Below are 15,470 nucleotides of genomic sequence, written 5' to 3'. Positions count from 1 at the left end.
CTAACCATTAACCTAGCACTGCCAAGTTACCACTAAACCATGTCCCTCAGCACCACCTCTACATATCTTTCAAATACCTCCAGGGACTGTGACTCCACCACTTCTCTGGGCAGCCAGTTCCAATGGTTGACAACCCTTTCAGCGAAGGCATTTTTCCTGATATCCAACTTGAGGCCAATTCCTCTTGTCCTGTCGCTTGTTACTTGGGAGAAGAGACCAACCCCTACCTTGCTACACCGTCCTTTCAGGTAGTTGTAGAGAGCGATAAGGTCCCCCCTCAGCCTCCCTTTCTCCGGGCTGAACAACCCCAGTTCCCTCAGCTGCTCCTCGTAAGACTTGTGCTCTTCACCAGCTTGGGTGCCCTTCTTATGAACGTGCTCCAACACTTCAATGTCTTTCTTGTAGTGAGGGGCCCAAAACCGAGCACAGCACTTGAGGTGCGGCCTCACCAGTGCCGAGTACAGGGGGACGATCGTTTCCCTAGTCCTGCTGGCCACACTGTTCCTGATACAGGCCAAGATGCTGTTGGCCTTCTTGGCCACCTGGGCACGCTGCTGGCTCATATTCAGCCAGCAGTTGACCAACACCCCCAGGTGCTTTCCTTCCAGGCAGCCTTCCAGTTACTGACACACACTATATTTTGGCAGTATATTTCTGTGGCACACAGAATATTTTAAATAATTGTCATCTGTATTTCTTGAGGATTTAAAGTGTATCTGTAATAAACGTGTCGTGTCACAGACATTTCTCTAAGGGGTCGCTTTCCAGTTTGCCATACAAACTCTGGCATGTTTGGTTTTCTTCAGAAGTGGAGGATGCATCATAGTTAACCCATGTAAGATAATGAAATTTATATTTCTTAAAAAAAAACCCACGGTTCTCATCACTTTTTTAGAGTTATCATTTTCTGTTATATACAGTAATACCACCAAATCTTCAAGAAATATTAATCAATTATTTTTCACTCCATAACTTTGCCTCAAGTCCATCTGCTTTTGTAAGACGTGTTCCATCAAACCACAAGGTGCTGTGTGTGACCCACAGTTTCTTTTCTAGAATTTGTGTCAATCTGGAAAGCTGTAACAGTCTCTTTTGAGTTAAGAAGCCGTGTGCTTATGCTAATGCTGGGAATCATCAACATCCTAAAAGTTCTAAGGTTCGTTTCAGATAAGCCACCTTGATTTTGCTTAGTTCTTAGTTTGTCTGGTGTTTTCTCATAGTTTCTCACTGCTGAAATCAGACCAAGTATTTAATGAAGGTGATTTTTTTTCTTTTTGCGTGAGATATTACACCAACGAATTTTGTTCTGTTGAGGAATAACATTCAGATATCCTTCTTTGGGATTATTTTGATATTTCCATTTCCAGCCTAGACTAGGAAAGGAGGAGAATGCATGATATGAAAGAATTAATTAATTGCGGGTTTGTAGAGCTCAGCAGAAGTTTGTCTTCTACTTGGACTTCAGTTTTTAAGCAAAATTTTAACTAATCCAGTTGGGTAGTTCATTCAGTGTTGGCACTTGAGAATATAAAAAAACTTTTCCCTGTGACCACCTCAAACCAACACCAACATGAGGATCTTGCTATGTTGTACACAAACTGTTGGTGAAATTGCGGTGAAAGTCTAGAAATAAGTGATATTTCATGAAGCTTTGTGTCTTCAAGCACTCTTCTGTTTTCCAGATGGCACCACTACAAACACAAAAGAAATTACAGATTGGAAAATATAATGTGGTCAAAGGGAAACTTCTTACCAGGAAAAGGCAGCTTTGCCTACAGAAAAATCTCAGTGTTTTTTGTTTCCACTGCCAGTGTGACCATTTTATGTTATGGGAGTTGTAATTCCAGCTCCTTGCTGTGCCCCTTTCCTTCCTAGTGAGCCTTGCCCCTCAAGTGGGCAACTGAGCACTGTGCTTGTTCAGCCTTAGGGAAAGCTTACGGCATAGCATGGGAAACAGGGGCCAACCAGCGGGAAGAAGTGGGGCGAAAAAGGGAAATGCCACATTTGAGGCAATGTTCTGTTTAAAACTTTTTTTTTCTTATTGAGTCAGCTGCTACATCAGAGATTTGGAGTGCACAAGATTTAATGAACAGAAGTGGATTGTTCTAATAACAAACTGCATGAGATTGAGCCTTTCTTTGAATTATGTTGAGATTAATTAATCTTAGAAAAGTCAACTTTCAAAAACATCAGAGAAACGCAATATATTAAACTTATTTACTAAAGTCATTTTCAGCCAGCTCCTAAGAGACCCTGCATACAGTGGAGGAGGATACAAAGACAAACACAATGAAACATTTCAATATTTCTATCCTTTAAACTTTCCATTTGGCAAAAAGTTCCAATGGTTTGGGTTTTGATCTTTGTTCAAGACAAAAACAGATGTCAAAACATAATGATTTCCTTCACAGCAACAGCTTATATTTTTGATTAGCTATAATGACTTTTGGAAGTATGATCTTCTTCAGATAGGGTGCGTTCTTGTCAAACAGATGGCAATAATGCCTCCATTAATATCTTTGTTACTTTCTTACATATTTCTTGCCCTTCTCAAATATCCTTGTATTTGTATGTTTCCGTACTGACGCATTTTCCAGTACAATTATTGCCCTCCTTCAGTAGGCTTTGACATTGCAGAATGATAACGCTGTCACAAATACTAGAATCCCTGAATGAACAGTATTGGAAACGGTCAGCAGATTAAAAGTGTTTGCTTGAAGGTTACTCTTTGGTTTGAAGTAGTGGGGGAAAATATTTGCATAAATTAATTTTTAATAGGTACTAAAAATAAAAAGCTGCTAAAGAAAATATAGCTTGTCTACATTATCATGTGATTTTAATTATGCAAGCATTTATGTTCTTTGTGTATTTTAACTTAGGGCCATGTGAGACACATGAGTGAACTGTCACTCATGCAGAGTTAATTATAATTTGTCCATATAGGGAAAAAAACCCTGGGAAAATATGATAACACTTTTCATTGGCAGTAAACACTAGTTGTTGTTAGCCATTTGAGAAGATTATTCTTAGCAGACTGTACAAACTCTGTAGTTCAAAGTGTTCCCTGAAAAGAGGTGTATTAACACGTGGCTACATCCACTACAGGAATAGATTTTATTGACTAAGGAGCTGTATTATTCTGTACCATAACATTTATTTCATTTTTTTCTTTCCCTTGAGCAAGAGAATATATTTTCCCTCAGTGTTTGGCAATCCAAGCCAGGTCATTTAAAATAATATTCACTTGGAAAATGCTGAGTGTAAAATGCTATTTTTAGAGTAGTTACTTTCATACAGTATTGCAAACTGAAATCTTTAGTTTCCCATGTGTAATATAGAACCTGTTTGTAAAGAGCCTTTAGACTTTGCACTTTCCTTTTCCCAGGTAAGTGGCAAATAACTAGTTATCACTGACACGTAGGGAACAAATGGATAAAGCAAGCATGGATTCTGAGATCTATAATTTTTAATAATTTTTAAACTAGCTACAAAATGTCAATCACTTCACAAACTGACAGGAGACATAAGGAATTTCATATTACATGCTGTAAATGATATTTATCTCACAGTTTATCTAGAGTTCATTCATTTAGGTTTTTTTATTATTTTTTTAATTAAGTCAGCTACTAAACATCTCAGCGATTTGGTGTGCATAGCTCTAGGTAAGCAACAGAGAACTGTACCGATAACAAACCACATGGGGATAGCGACTAGTAAGAGAGAGCCTTATAAAAATTACATTTCTTTGCACCATTTCGTATGGTAGTCGTTTCCTCCAAAAGATAGTCTTCAAAAGCAGCAGACAAACCCAATATATTACACTTATTTCTTTGTGTCTTTGACGTATTTTCAGCCAAGCTTTTATTTTGCTGGCAATGGCTAAATGGTGAGTGCCAAATCCCTCTTTTTTCATAATTAAAAAAAAATGATCATGATTAATAACTATATATATATCAACAAGAAAAAAGTGGCACGACTGCAAACTTGCTGGTATAACATAGTCCCAAAAGAGTCCGAATACTGAGCATGCTTTTGTTGTCATTGTTGGTGTGCTACTGCCATGGGAAAAGTCTTGTTTAAGTAGGAGTCTAAAAGTCTATTTATTCCTCATGCATAAATGCATAAATCACATCACTTTTTAGTGCAATGCTTGTTATAGTAATATAATTCCACATTGTCTAATCATGAAATCATAACAACAGATAATGGCAATGAAGAACTGAAGACAGCAGGTTTAAGTGCTTAAACATCATGATACCCAAAGACAGGAGCATGGCAGTAGCTCTGTGGAATGTCACAGTTTTACAAGAACAATACTGTATATTTAAAGGTTAACAGCACGTTTAGCATTCCAACAGTGTTGTCATTCAGCAAACATCATTTAAAAAAAAAATAATGAGGAGAGGGGAAAAAAGGAAAGGAATCCAAAATAGAAACAAGGAAAGGAAAAATCTCGAAAAACATCATAGTGAGCTATAGCCATCAAATCAGCACTATGTACAACCTTTGGAAAGAAAGATATCTAGAAAAAAATAATTACAAGTATCATTTTTGGAAAGCTGACAAACTACACAGGACAACATTTACAATGGGGCTGATATGTGCATGTGTGCAAACCTAGTAGGTAAATACCATGATAAAAGCATGAAGGTACTGCCCTGTTGGACAGTGTTAAAAGGAAATGCACTTCACTGCATTTAACCACTGCCCAGCATCTTTGTTGCACGCTGGTTGGCTTCATCAATCCTGGTTTTGTTGGAATCAGCCTAGGGAAACACAAAGGAAAGAAACAGGTGAATACAGGGCAGAAAGAGAACATCTACAGTGCTTAGCAGACACTTTTCTCATATTGGCTAGGTCGGGGAAAAAAAAAGAAACTAGAAAATACTGGAGAGCTGGTTTTTATGGTAGTATTAGGGATCCAAAAGGAAATTACAGATTTGCTGGTTTTGTAATGCTTCAGGTAGCCCTTGAGTAGAGCTTTAATGTTTGTATTCAGCTTCACTGAACTCTTGTAAATGCTGTGCCAGATCTGTGGCTGGTGTTATCGACAGTGCTAGTGGTACGGATGGTAATGGATGGCAGGAGGAGAACTGAGGATGTGCGTGTGGGTTTCATGGATGAAAAGCTTCAGCGCTCTCTAAGATCCAGTAGACCTGGACTCTGTTCTAGTTCAGATCACCAGGCATGAAGTCAAAACTAAAATTTTGATCAGTGTAGAGAATCGCTGGAGCAGGGAAGCTAGATAATCTGATATAGGGTATGCTGGCGAAGATAAATTTCTTTTTAAATACACCAGTCTGGACCTCTGGTGAAAGGAAGGGAATAGGTAGGAGTGATGCCGTTATTCCTTTCTCCCAAAAAAGTTCACCAGTGTAGTTGCAGGAGAGGGTAACCTCTCTCATTGGGCAACAGCATCAACAGGAATAAAGAAAAGGCAGGGAGTCTACCATTATTTGAAGCAATCAAACTGGAATTTAGTCCAGCGTAGGCTGAAGCGTCAACTTCACTGTCTTCTATGGGGTAACGCTTGCCATGATTATAAAATGCCATTAATAAAACGGCACCACTTGGGAGGTTTAGGACTTCTCTTTGAGTGGGAAGAGACTTTGACCATGACTTTCTGTAGCTCTGCAGAAGTTCGTGTTGGAGACTAAAGACATTGTTTTAGCTGACAAACATTGGCAAAGATCCATTCAAGCCCATGTTGCTATACCGACTTATGCTAGCAGAGGGACTAGATAGAAAATATTTTCAATTTTTTACATCAGACCTGGGGGAAAGGTGAGAATTGTGTTACTGCTTTAAAAGCATGAATTCAAATAGCAAACTCTCTTCTGTGGTTTGATGGCTGTGTTTTGTTAGCTTTGATGATTGTTCCCACATCTCTGGGGTGTATCCAAGTTGTACGGATTTATTTTAAATCTCCAATTTGCAAAGACAGAATGGTGAAGCAACTTTCCCACATACATTTAAAAATCCTTTAAAAAGGGTTATACTGATGTGCAGTAAATCATTCTTAAATATCTTGGGCTTTTCTCCATAATTGTTTTGGCAAATGCTATGTAGATGTGTATTTTTAGTACAGTAGTATGTGCCAGATCCTCAACAAGCGTAAATCAGCATAACTACTCATTATAAGCCACACTTCTTTATGTTAGCCATCAGTTTGACCTTGTCTACCACAGTAGAGCTTTGTGTGCTTTTGCCAAAAGACTACCTAAAAATAAGTTAATAATTTTTGGAAGCAGTTATGTTTGACATGAAATACGTGAATATTGATTGAATATTGATTAAACATAATGTTCCTAAATAGGAATACTAAGGTCTGACTCTGGTGGATGATGTTGCGTTAAAGGCAGTGGGTGTCTTTGTACAGACCTTCCCACCTAAGTCGAGACAGAATGCTTTGAGCCTTTTCTTCTTTCCTCCCAGCCTCCTATTTATGACTCGTCTTAGGGCCAGGGTCTTCTGGTGATGATGTCTAGGCCATTTCACCTATTCATCACATCATCATTTTAGTTTTTGTCCCTTTCTCTCTGATCTGAGGGAAGGATAAAGCCCTTTATTCACTGCTATCCTGATTACTGTGGGTAGATCAGATTACATCTCTGCATTATGAGATTGCTCTCATTTGGATGCATGCATCCAGATTAACATAAATGCTTTAGGAGCATTGAAGTTAGCTTTGTGATGCACCCCAGCTTTTGCGAAGTGTGCCAGACAAGGGTCTTTCTAATGACCTTAATTGATCAAAAGCACAGTGTTCCAGCTGATCAGGAAAAAAAACCAACTCCAGAAAGGCCGTATGCGCACCACCAGCTAGGGACAATGGTCCCTATTTCATTGCAAAATGGATGTGTATGCATTTGCGGTTTCAGTATTATCCAGCCAACCACCATTTCTGTCTTTTATAGAGGGTTTTCCTAATATATTGTGTTTCTTTTTCTAGTATCCTCCTTACTGTGAGAAATTGGGCAAATTTTCACTAAGGCTGAAGACTGTCTTGTTTTTGTGCTGCTTTCATGATGACTTCCCCATGTCCATCTTTCAGAAATATGTCACTGTTGTTTAGGCAAGGGCTCTGCCTGATGAGGCTTGCCTATGAGGCTGGATTTAATGAACGCCATTAGCTTGCAATGTTGTTTTTCTATCACTGTATGAAATGCCTGACTCTGTAAGAAGACCACATAGATGTGGAAGGCCAGTCCCTCAGTTAAACTGCTCTCAGCATGCACTGCCAAGAGATTTGGCCCATGTGCTCCATGTGCACAAAGGGCCTGGTCAATGTTTTCAAAATCCAGACGTTTGCAAGCCTGAACTGATTGGAGAACAGTGACTTGCTAAGCTTGCTGCAGTTTGTGATAGTCCTGCGGGCACAGATAGGACACAGATGATTTCCATCCACAGGGCATGTCTCCTGCCACTGTGTTATGCCACGAGTAGGGTAGCTGGTAACATGTAATAGTGCATGTCCTCATATTGTCTCTGAGAAAATGTCCTAGACTTCTTATTTAAAGGTAGTTACGATGTAGGCTGTGTAGTCTTCCGTTCCCTTCTTGCAATGTAGATAGATGTGCTGCTTTCTAGTGCTTTTCATATGAATAACAGCAGTAAGTCCTTGCCTGCCATGCTGCTATGTTTCCCAGAAATATGAAATGCTGCAGAATCGCTCCACAGTAACACTGTGCATTTTCCAATACAGTCAAACTAACAGATGCAGCTTTACGAAACAAAACTTTTGACCGATGCAAAGCCATGTGCTCTACTGTGTTATGTGACTGCCTGTCAGAGACAAACTTCCCACCTTTAAGACAATGTATACTTCACCCAATTCTCTCTGGAATCAAACTGCAATAAGGAAAGCTATCCGAGTGAATCCCTCAGTGCAGTATTTTCTGTAATTTTTTCACTCTGATGTAGTTAATTGACATGAAAAACAGACATGGGCATCCTGCTCACGTGAGACGGCTTGCACATGTAAAAAGGCTCAAGAGTACAAACTCTACCACTTAAGGTCAGCATTAACTCTAAGCAGCGCATATAAGTCCTTGGGTTAGATCCTCAGGTTGTGTAAATCTCAGCTGAAGTCAAGCGTTGTATCGATTTTACACCAGATGAAGATCTAGCCTCTTATGTCTCTTCAGCCTGGCTGTGCCTGTGCCTGGAGCTCTGCCAGTAGGAATGCAGATGGCTTGCAGATCTTGGGATCTGAGAATGGCGGTGAGCTCCCAGCTGGGTTTGGAGGGTGCTGCTATCTGCTTCAGAAATCTGCAATGCAGGTCTGGCGCTGGAACGGTGCTCTCTGCCTTTTTAGGTGGTGATTTCGCAATAGTAATGCTAAGCCTTGGTTATTTACATATATGCACACACACACACATCCCAAGAGAGCTAGTAGATTTCTGTCCTAATGGAGTTATAAGCAGGCACACAAAGAGACTGGCTGCATTCTTGCCATATGGTAAAGCCTTGCTAAAAAATCCCCGTCCTCTTTTGGGGACCGCGCCTCCAAACAGGTGATCCAATTCTCAGTTGCGCTCATGGAATTTCCAAAGGAAGGAAAGTCCAGGAAAGCTTAAAACTTGCCAGGAAGTGCCAGGGCATTGAGACCCAAGCCCTGAGGTTCTGCAAAGCTCAGGGCATTTATCCTTTCCCAAAGCTGTTGCAGAAGGAGCCTTGATTTGTGCTAAGGGGTTCCCCCACCAGCTGTTGTCCTGAAAACCCAACAGTGTGGGTTCATTCTGACCTGCATTGGAGGTTACTGAAGATCCACAGCAACAAGCTCTGCTGTGGCACAATGATTTGGTGGGAGAAGAGAGAGGAGCTCTAGCAGCTATTTCTGTCCCTTGCCCTTCTCTGAGCTGAAGAAAAACTGCAGCATGCACAGCCCGTGCTTGCAGAAGGGAAAACACAGCCCCTTTTGGGGTCCTCTTAGAAACGTCAGCTCTCACCTTCTCCATGATCCTGTCAATCTGGCGATTCTGTGTGTCAATCTCGTTGCCCATGTCCAGGGCCATGTGACGTAAGTTGCCAATGATGCCGCTGACCTGCTCAAGGTTCTCATCCATTTCATTTTCCCGGGCATCGTTTGTTACCCTGGGCGGGAAAAAACAATTATTTGAAGCAGAGACAGAGGAGGTTCCCCCTGAAACTCTGATTCACCCAAAACCTCCTCTGCATCCTCCTCCACTTGTCACCTGAGGAGCTTGCTGCTGTGCTCAGCTTTGAAGAAAAGAGATTAATAAGTAGCTAGCCTGAAAATCTTTACATGCTTATTTTTCGGATGTTGGGATTAACTGTCTGGGTTCATTGTGGCTCCGTTTGTGCTGCTTGTGCCCACTGCTCCTAGAAGTGCTGCTGCCTGAGCTTGTCTGTACCACATACTGCACCTCTCTGCTAGTGATGGTCCTTCTCAAACAAAGAATGAAGGTGCTCCATTTGGACCCGTGCGTGATTAGAGTACGTGGGAAATGTGGAATTGAATCTATACCAGCTCCCATCCTTGAATTACACATAGCTAATGGATACTGTCCAGTCCTCCTACCCTTGGGGCTCACTGAAATGCTGTGGAAGAGCTGCTTCAGCTGTGAAAATCCTGACCTAACATCCTATTTAATTAAATGTATTTCTGGTAAATGACAGAAGCAGCTTCTCTCAGATTTACTGGCTTTAGTAAAGATCCTTTGTCTTTCCTTTTAGAGTCATCTTTTTCAGTTACTTGGTTTTTTAGAAGAAAAAACTTACACTTGAGCCAAGGCCCAGTTCAGTGCTCCAGTGACTGGAGAGGCATGTGGTAACCGATGCAGGGAAAAGCAAGGTCCATGGGTCCCCCTCAGAAAATCACTGCTTTGAGTCTCTAGTGCAATTTGTGTTAACATAGGTGCCAAAAGGGTGCTACAGGCTATTTGCAGAACAATTATGGTGTAGCATAACTTCCTCCACTGCTATTCTGTTATCACACCCCAGTCTTCATTTTGGTGGGGCTGCCATCCAGAAATTAAAAAAAAAGTGAACGGCAGACCCAGCAAACTTAAATGGCAGCTCCATCCCACGCTCCAGATTGCATGACAGCATTGTTTCTATCACACTGATTTCCCTTTATCACAGCAGCCAAAAAAAATAAGTGGATAATAGTTTTCGGAAAGATAATTGCTTATTAATTCAGTGTCCTTAATCTTCAGAGATCAAAGCTTTGCCCACTGGTATGCCTTTATCCATTCAGCTGATAGCATTGTCATCTAAATACATGCTCTATAAGCACTGTAATCAGTATGTACTTATTGCTGGATCCCTATGTATTGCTGAAAGTTTGCAGTTTGGTTGCCATTAGTATAGCTGTGTGTTTCAAACTGGCTTTCATCTGAATGCGCAGGGGTTGCCACTAAAGCATCAATGTTTTTCCGTGGTTATGGCTTTACAGCAGCTGAGGAATGGGGCATCATTCCCTGTTCAGTGAGTTTTTCTGGACAGACACAAGCAGAGAAGTGGTGTGCCTCTAGTTAAAAATGTGCTCCGAGCTCTGCGCTTGGCTCGGTGCTTTGGCAGAGAGCCTGAGGCTGTTTTCTTTTTGAAAAGAGAGGAAGGGGCGCTGGATCCTTTGGTACATCTTCTGGCAAGGATGGATAATGAGCAGTACATATCTTGAGACATAATAACAATAAACTAGTATTTATCTGACACTTCATTTCTGAGGCATTTGAACGCTATTATTAATGAGACTGATAATAAGGCCCCCAGGAAAAGCACATTGTTCATGCCAGGGAGCTGGAGTGCAGAGGACAGCACTGACTGGCCCTGACAATCTGCAACCTCATATTGCTGCTGTAAGTAAACAAATAGATATTATTTCTATTTTAATTATTGCTCAAATCTGGGCAGTCTCAAGGAAGAAGGTTTAGGGCCACGTTTTCAAGCATCTTCTGGTTCTCGGGACTAGGACCCTGACTTTCAAGATTTCCAGCAACATAACCAGCCTTTGCACCAGCTCAGGTAGGCACCCACAGGGCCAGGGGAAGTCAGTAGACACAGGAGGTCTTTAGCCACTGTCCGAATCACTATCAATCTAAGTCTTAGCACCCACAACTCAGTGGAAAACATTGACTCCATTACACTACCCAGCACCACTGAAGGAGTTAATGAGCATCACAGAACTCATGACCATATGGAAGAAATCTAAATATATCAGTGACGAGGAGAAAAGAGAGAAAACAGTGGATAAAAAGGCTCACCTGCGGATAAAGCCACCACTGATGGCCATCTGCTCCCGTTCATCTACGACACGTGCAGGCTGGCTGGCTACAACACCATCCTGATTATTGCCCCAGGCTTTTTTGTAAGCATCGCTTGATTTAAGCCTATACAAAAAAGTTGATGAGTAACAAGGCATCAAGTGGACAAGGACAAATGCAAAACTCTTTACTTCTCCAAGCTAAAAGCTGAATCAAGCAAATGAGTTTTCAGATAGAGAGTCATTGATTGTATACCGATATATCATAAGCCTGAATAAAAGGAGGGGGGTTGTTTTTGTTTTTTTCACTTTACTGCCACAACAACTGTGATGGTCAGAAGTTTTGTTTCCAATAGGGTGAATTGCAATTGTCAAGTCCACAACACCGCACACAGGTTTTTGGATGTTGACTTAGTTTCCAGAAAGAAGAAAAAAAAAATAAGGAAAAAGAAAAAACAAGAAGAGAAGAAATACAGATAAGTAGAAAACATTGTTTAATTTCAGTGACACATACGTTTTGACATCAAACACAGAAGAACGTACTGGCAGACAGACATAAAAAAACAAAACTGCCAAGTATAGTGTGTACATCACATCACAGCAACACACCCTCTTAGAGAAAAATGGATTTGGCTAGATTTTAACATTTCGCCAGGCAGAAGATTGGGCTTCTGTTGATGTTTTTTAACGTATATGTGGCATTAATAGGCATTTAAAGCCACTAACCTTTCCCAGGGTGATTTGGGGATGATTTTCTCATAAAATTCATAGCGTTCATTAGATTTTCAAATAATATATCGGTACTTGAAAATAGTAATCATACATCGACAGTTGATGTACAAACCTTTGTCCACAGAGACAAAAAGTAAAATAGGCAGAAGTGAAATGAGTGCAGGAGAAAAGAAAAGATACAAGCAATCTAGCATCAGAAAGGGAAATTCTTCTACATTTTCTTCATGCACCAGCTACAGGCATGAATAAGTAGTGAAGCATTCTCACTAAGCACAGTTGCCCCAATAGTTCATCATACTCTTAATGCATCAGCAGTAACAGGCTTCACAATAAGCAAGACACAGGCAAAAATGGATCATCACTTCCTTCAGGAGCTTTAAACCACAGGACTTCAAAATAGCCTAGCAACTTGTTATATTTGTTGTTTATGACAGTTACATCAGCTTTCAGAGAGCCATTTTTGACTGAGCTGCCATGGATAGAAAATTAAAATCCAGGCATACCTTCAGTGGCAGATTAGCATGTGCAGCATATTTAGGGTTGCTGTCACTGGGGTCATCAGATGAGACTGAACTCTTCAACAGTGAGTGTTTGGGGTCTGTAGGTATAAGTTCTTGATTTTATTCTGGAAATGGAGCAGTTTCCAACAAAGCTGTTGGGAACTGCAAATCTCCACAATTTCCCTGTTCCTCAGTCAGCTCCAATCAGTCATATAAACAGCCCTGTGGCATGGATTTTGGGGGAGAAACTGACTGTGCTTCTGTGGAATTTGTGAAAAGACACAACAAACCCATCTCTGGTGTTATGTTCACTCCATGACCCCTGAAGCAGCTCAGCATCTGTTGAGCATGAAGATGTGTCGTATGCGCCAATATAGAATTAAAATATAGATGAGGAGAGGATCTTTCCTACATATATATTTTGTTGCTTATTTCCATTAAAATTTGTGAAGACTTAAAAAGAAGATGGCTAGGTTATTTGTTCTTAGTTCTCGAAAATTATACATCAGCTTTGATCTTTCTAGAAATGAGTGAAAGTAGTTCTCTTGCTGCACATATGTTTTGAGGTATTTGCCTGTTCTTTAGGCCTGTGCAACTTTGTGAGTGAGACAGTCTCTGTGTTTGAGGCAGGGGATTTTATACACCCAGAGTTTGATCCCTGTTTTCTTGTGGACTTCCCATTAAAGTCAACAGGTGGAGTCTGGGTCTGCTGACAGTCAATAGTAGTTGTGCTTTTGAATGCAGTCTGGTCAAAGTTTCATGCCGTGGGCATTTTGTGTCTCTTAAGAATGTAGAATCAAGCCATACCTTTTGGTAAGGCTCACAGAGTTGCATTTACAAGTAGGAGAGTATAATTATGTGTGAAATGGTTCATCTTTTGAAATGTATACCATTAATTTACCACCAGCCAGCAGAGCATTAGGGGATCATGGTGATACTAATGCTCAGAACTGTATGGATTTCTCTCCCTCCTACACTCCACTTCTCAGAATATCATCCTATTTGTACCAATTGATTCCTGGCATAGTGATTCAAGGAACAGTCTCTAAAAGCATTGTTCATCCATACTCTGTTTCGGAACACATTGACTAATTAGCAGTGCTAGTTTATCAAATCTGTCTGCAGACTGCAAAGGTCAGAATACTGCCTTAAAGCGGGGAAGAGACACCTTTAAAAATGAACATCCCCCACATCAAAAGCATGCACTATCTTTCTGTTCCTGGATCTATTGACTTCATGATACTGCAATTATAGCGAAGTGGTAAATATTTTAAGGTAAATATTTTATGTGTCAGGAGCTAACCCCATCCATGCCACAGGGCTGGCTGTCAGTTCTGAGCAGCCTTTCCTACAGTACGGATATGAAAGCTGCTCTGAAACACGACAATTTCTGCAAAATACATTGGATTTTTTTGTACTCAAGAGTGAACTTCTGATGTAGGTGTTATGCCAGGTTTCACCAGCAGGAGTGAGCCAGGACAGTGTTCCTCTTTAAGTTGCGACAGTTTTTAGAGTGTGGGAGATGTAAAGTTTCTGCTGCATACTCTTGTACCTGCAGCTCTTCTGTGCTGGGTCCTCTGGTGCAGGACAGCGGGGCTAAAGCCAGTATCAGAGCAGGCAGTCCCACTGAAAAAGGCTGTATGTGTGTGTAGCTCTTTCAATTCCTCCTTGCCTCTCTCCTATTCTGCACACCAAGACAACAGTACACCTATTCTGGGCAAAATGTTCAGCCCACCAAAGTATTTGTGGCTTGGTATGCAGGAGCAAAATTGATTTTTTTTTTTAAAGCTGAGGTGGTATCTGTATCATGTCCCAGGGGAATTAACTTCAAAATAAATGGCGATTGATAAGGCACAAACCCAGTCCTACCGTTCTGATTTCTGGCAAAATACCCACTGAACTCCAGGACAGCGCGTTCTCATTTGATCTTGATAATCACAGTAGGATTAGGCCCCGGCTGTGAAAAAGTATCTGTGCCACGCAGAAAGGGAGTATAACCCTACAGAGCCACTCTACTCTGCTTTGTTTCCTGCGCAATCTCTGGCCAACCCTTTAGGAGTGTTTTCACCATAACCTGGTTGCATGCCTACTCGCTGCATGCTGGATTTGCCGTTCCTCAAGGACTCCTGGTTGGTCCACTTTGTCCCTGATTTCCTACACCCACATAACTGCACATCGCATTTCCATTTGGCACTTAAAACAAGCTTTGCGTTACTTGGAGGACGGTTTCGTTCAAGTGTGATGGCATGCAAGCAAATTCAATGCATTTCAACATTTCTGCTTAGTGTACGTGCTACCCAAACGAGAGAAATTTGGCATGACATGTTCAAGTTTTCTCAAATTTGCTGCCTATGGCAGGATGAAAACCATTTCAAGTTGGGTTCCAATTGTGAAACATCATATCTCTTTCAAGATCTCATTAAGGACTATTTCTGTTGAACAATGTTGTGTGATTTTCATCCATAATTTGGAGTAATGTTTACTATGACCTTTTCTGCATTTTCAGCTTTTTTGTTTTGTTTATTAACTTGTTTGTGAAAATATGTTTCAAAATTTAGGGTCTCCAGGAGTAAGGTAGCCCCAGTGTTTTTATTTGCTGGAAAATGGAACCACTCGGTACACTTTGTGTAAAATGTTGAAACTTTTACCATTAAAAGGTGTCAACAGTGAAGCTTTCACTGCAGTATGCCTGATTTTAATGCATCTACAGTAATTCCCAGTCAGTTGTCTATGCTATGAGATGAATGCATTTGAACCAGAATCGTTCTTTCTGCATGCCACATGCTCATCCTGTCCGTGTGCCTAGCAAGGATGAGCTTCACAAGGCCTTTGGGATCAGCCTTAAGTGCTCAAAGAGATGAGGCAGGCAGCACCTACTTGTTACATGGACAGACACAAAGACCACAGAATTTTCCTAGGTCCGTCAAATTCTTTTCTGCTTCTTTCATGTCCTTATTGATTTGGTCCATTCCCTCTTCGATGCGTTCCAGTTGTTCTGATTAAACACAAGT

The 15,470-nt window shown here is 40.9% G+C and overlaps 1 protein-coding gene across 2 annotated transcripts in view; it reads right to left on the bottom strand.

Moving 5' to 3' along the window:
- Positions 1-3,444: 3,444 nt before the first annotated feature.
- The window catches only part of SNAP25 (synaptosome associated protein 25), a 63,542-nt gene continuing 51,516 nt past the window's right edge, over positions 3,445-15,470 (bottom strand). Inside the window, exons 5-8 of one of the 2 annotated variants that reach the window (XM_063331265.1) lie at positions 15,337-15,454; positions 11,229-11,354; positions 8,952-9,096; positions 3,445-4,766 (exon numbers count right to left, since the gene is read on the bottom strand). In XM_063331265.1, the coding sequence (XP_063187335.1) occupies positions 4,698-4,766; positions 8,952-9,096; positions 11,229-11,354; positions 15,337-15,454 (458 nt within the window). In that variant the 3' untranslated portion in view covers positions 3,445-4,697. The remainder of the gene's footprint in view (positions 4,767-8,951; positions 9,097-11,228; positions 11,355-15,336; positions 15,455-15,470) is intronic. The other variant, XM_063331266.1, reaches the window with a different exon arrangement.

The sequence above is a fragment of the Chroicocephalus ridibundus genome, chromosome 3 (assembly GCF_963924245.1).
Source record: "Chroicocephalus ridibundus chromosome 3, bChrRid1.1, whole genome shotgun sequence".
Classification (NCBI taxonomy): domain Eukaryota; kingdom Metazoa; phylum Chordata; class Aves; order Charadriiformes; family Laridae; genus Chroicocephalus; species Chroicocephalus ridibundus.
The sequence above is the reverse complement of the archived record's forward strand: the minus strand, read 5'-3'. Positions and strand labels throughout refer to the sequence as shown.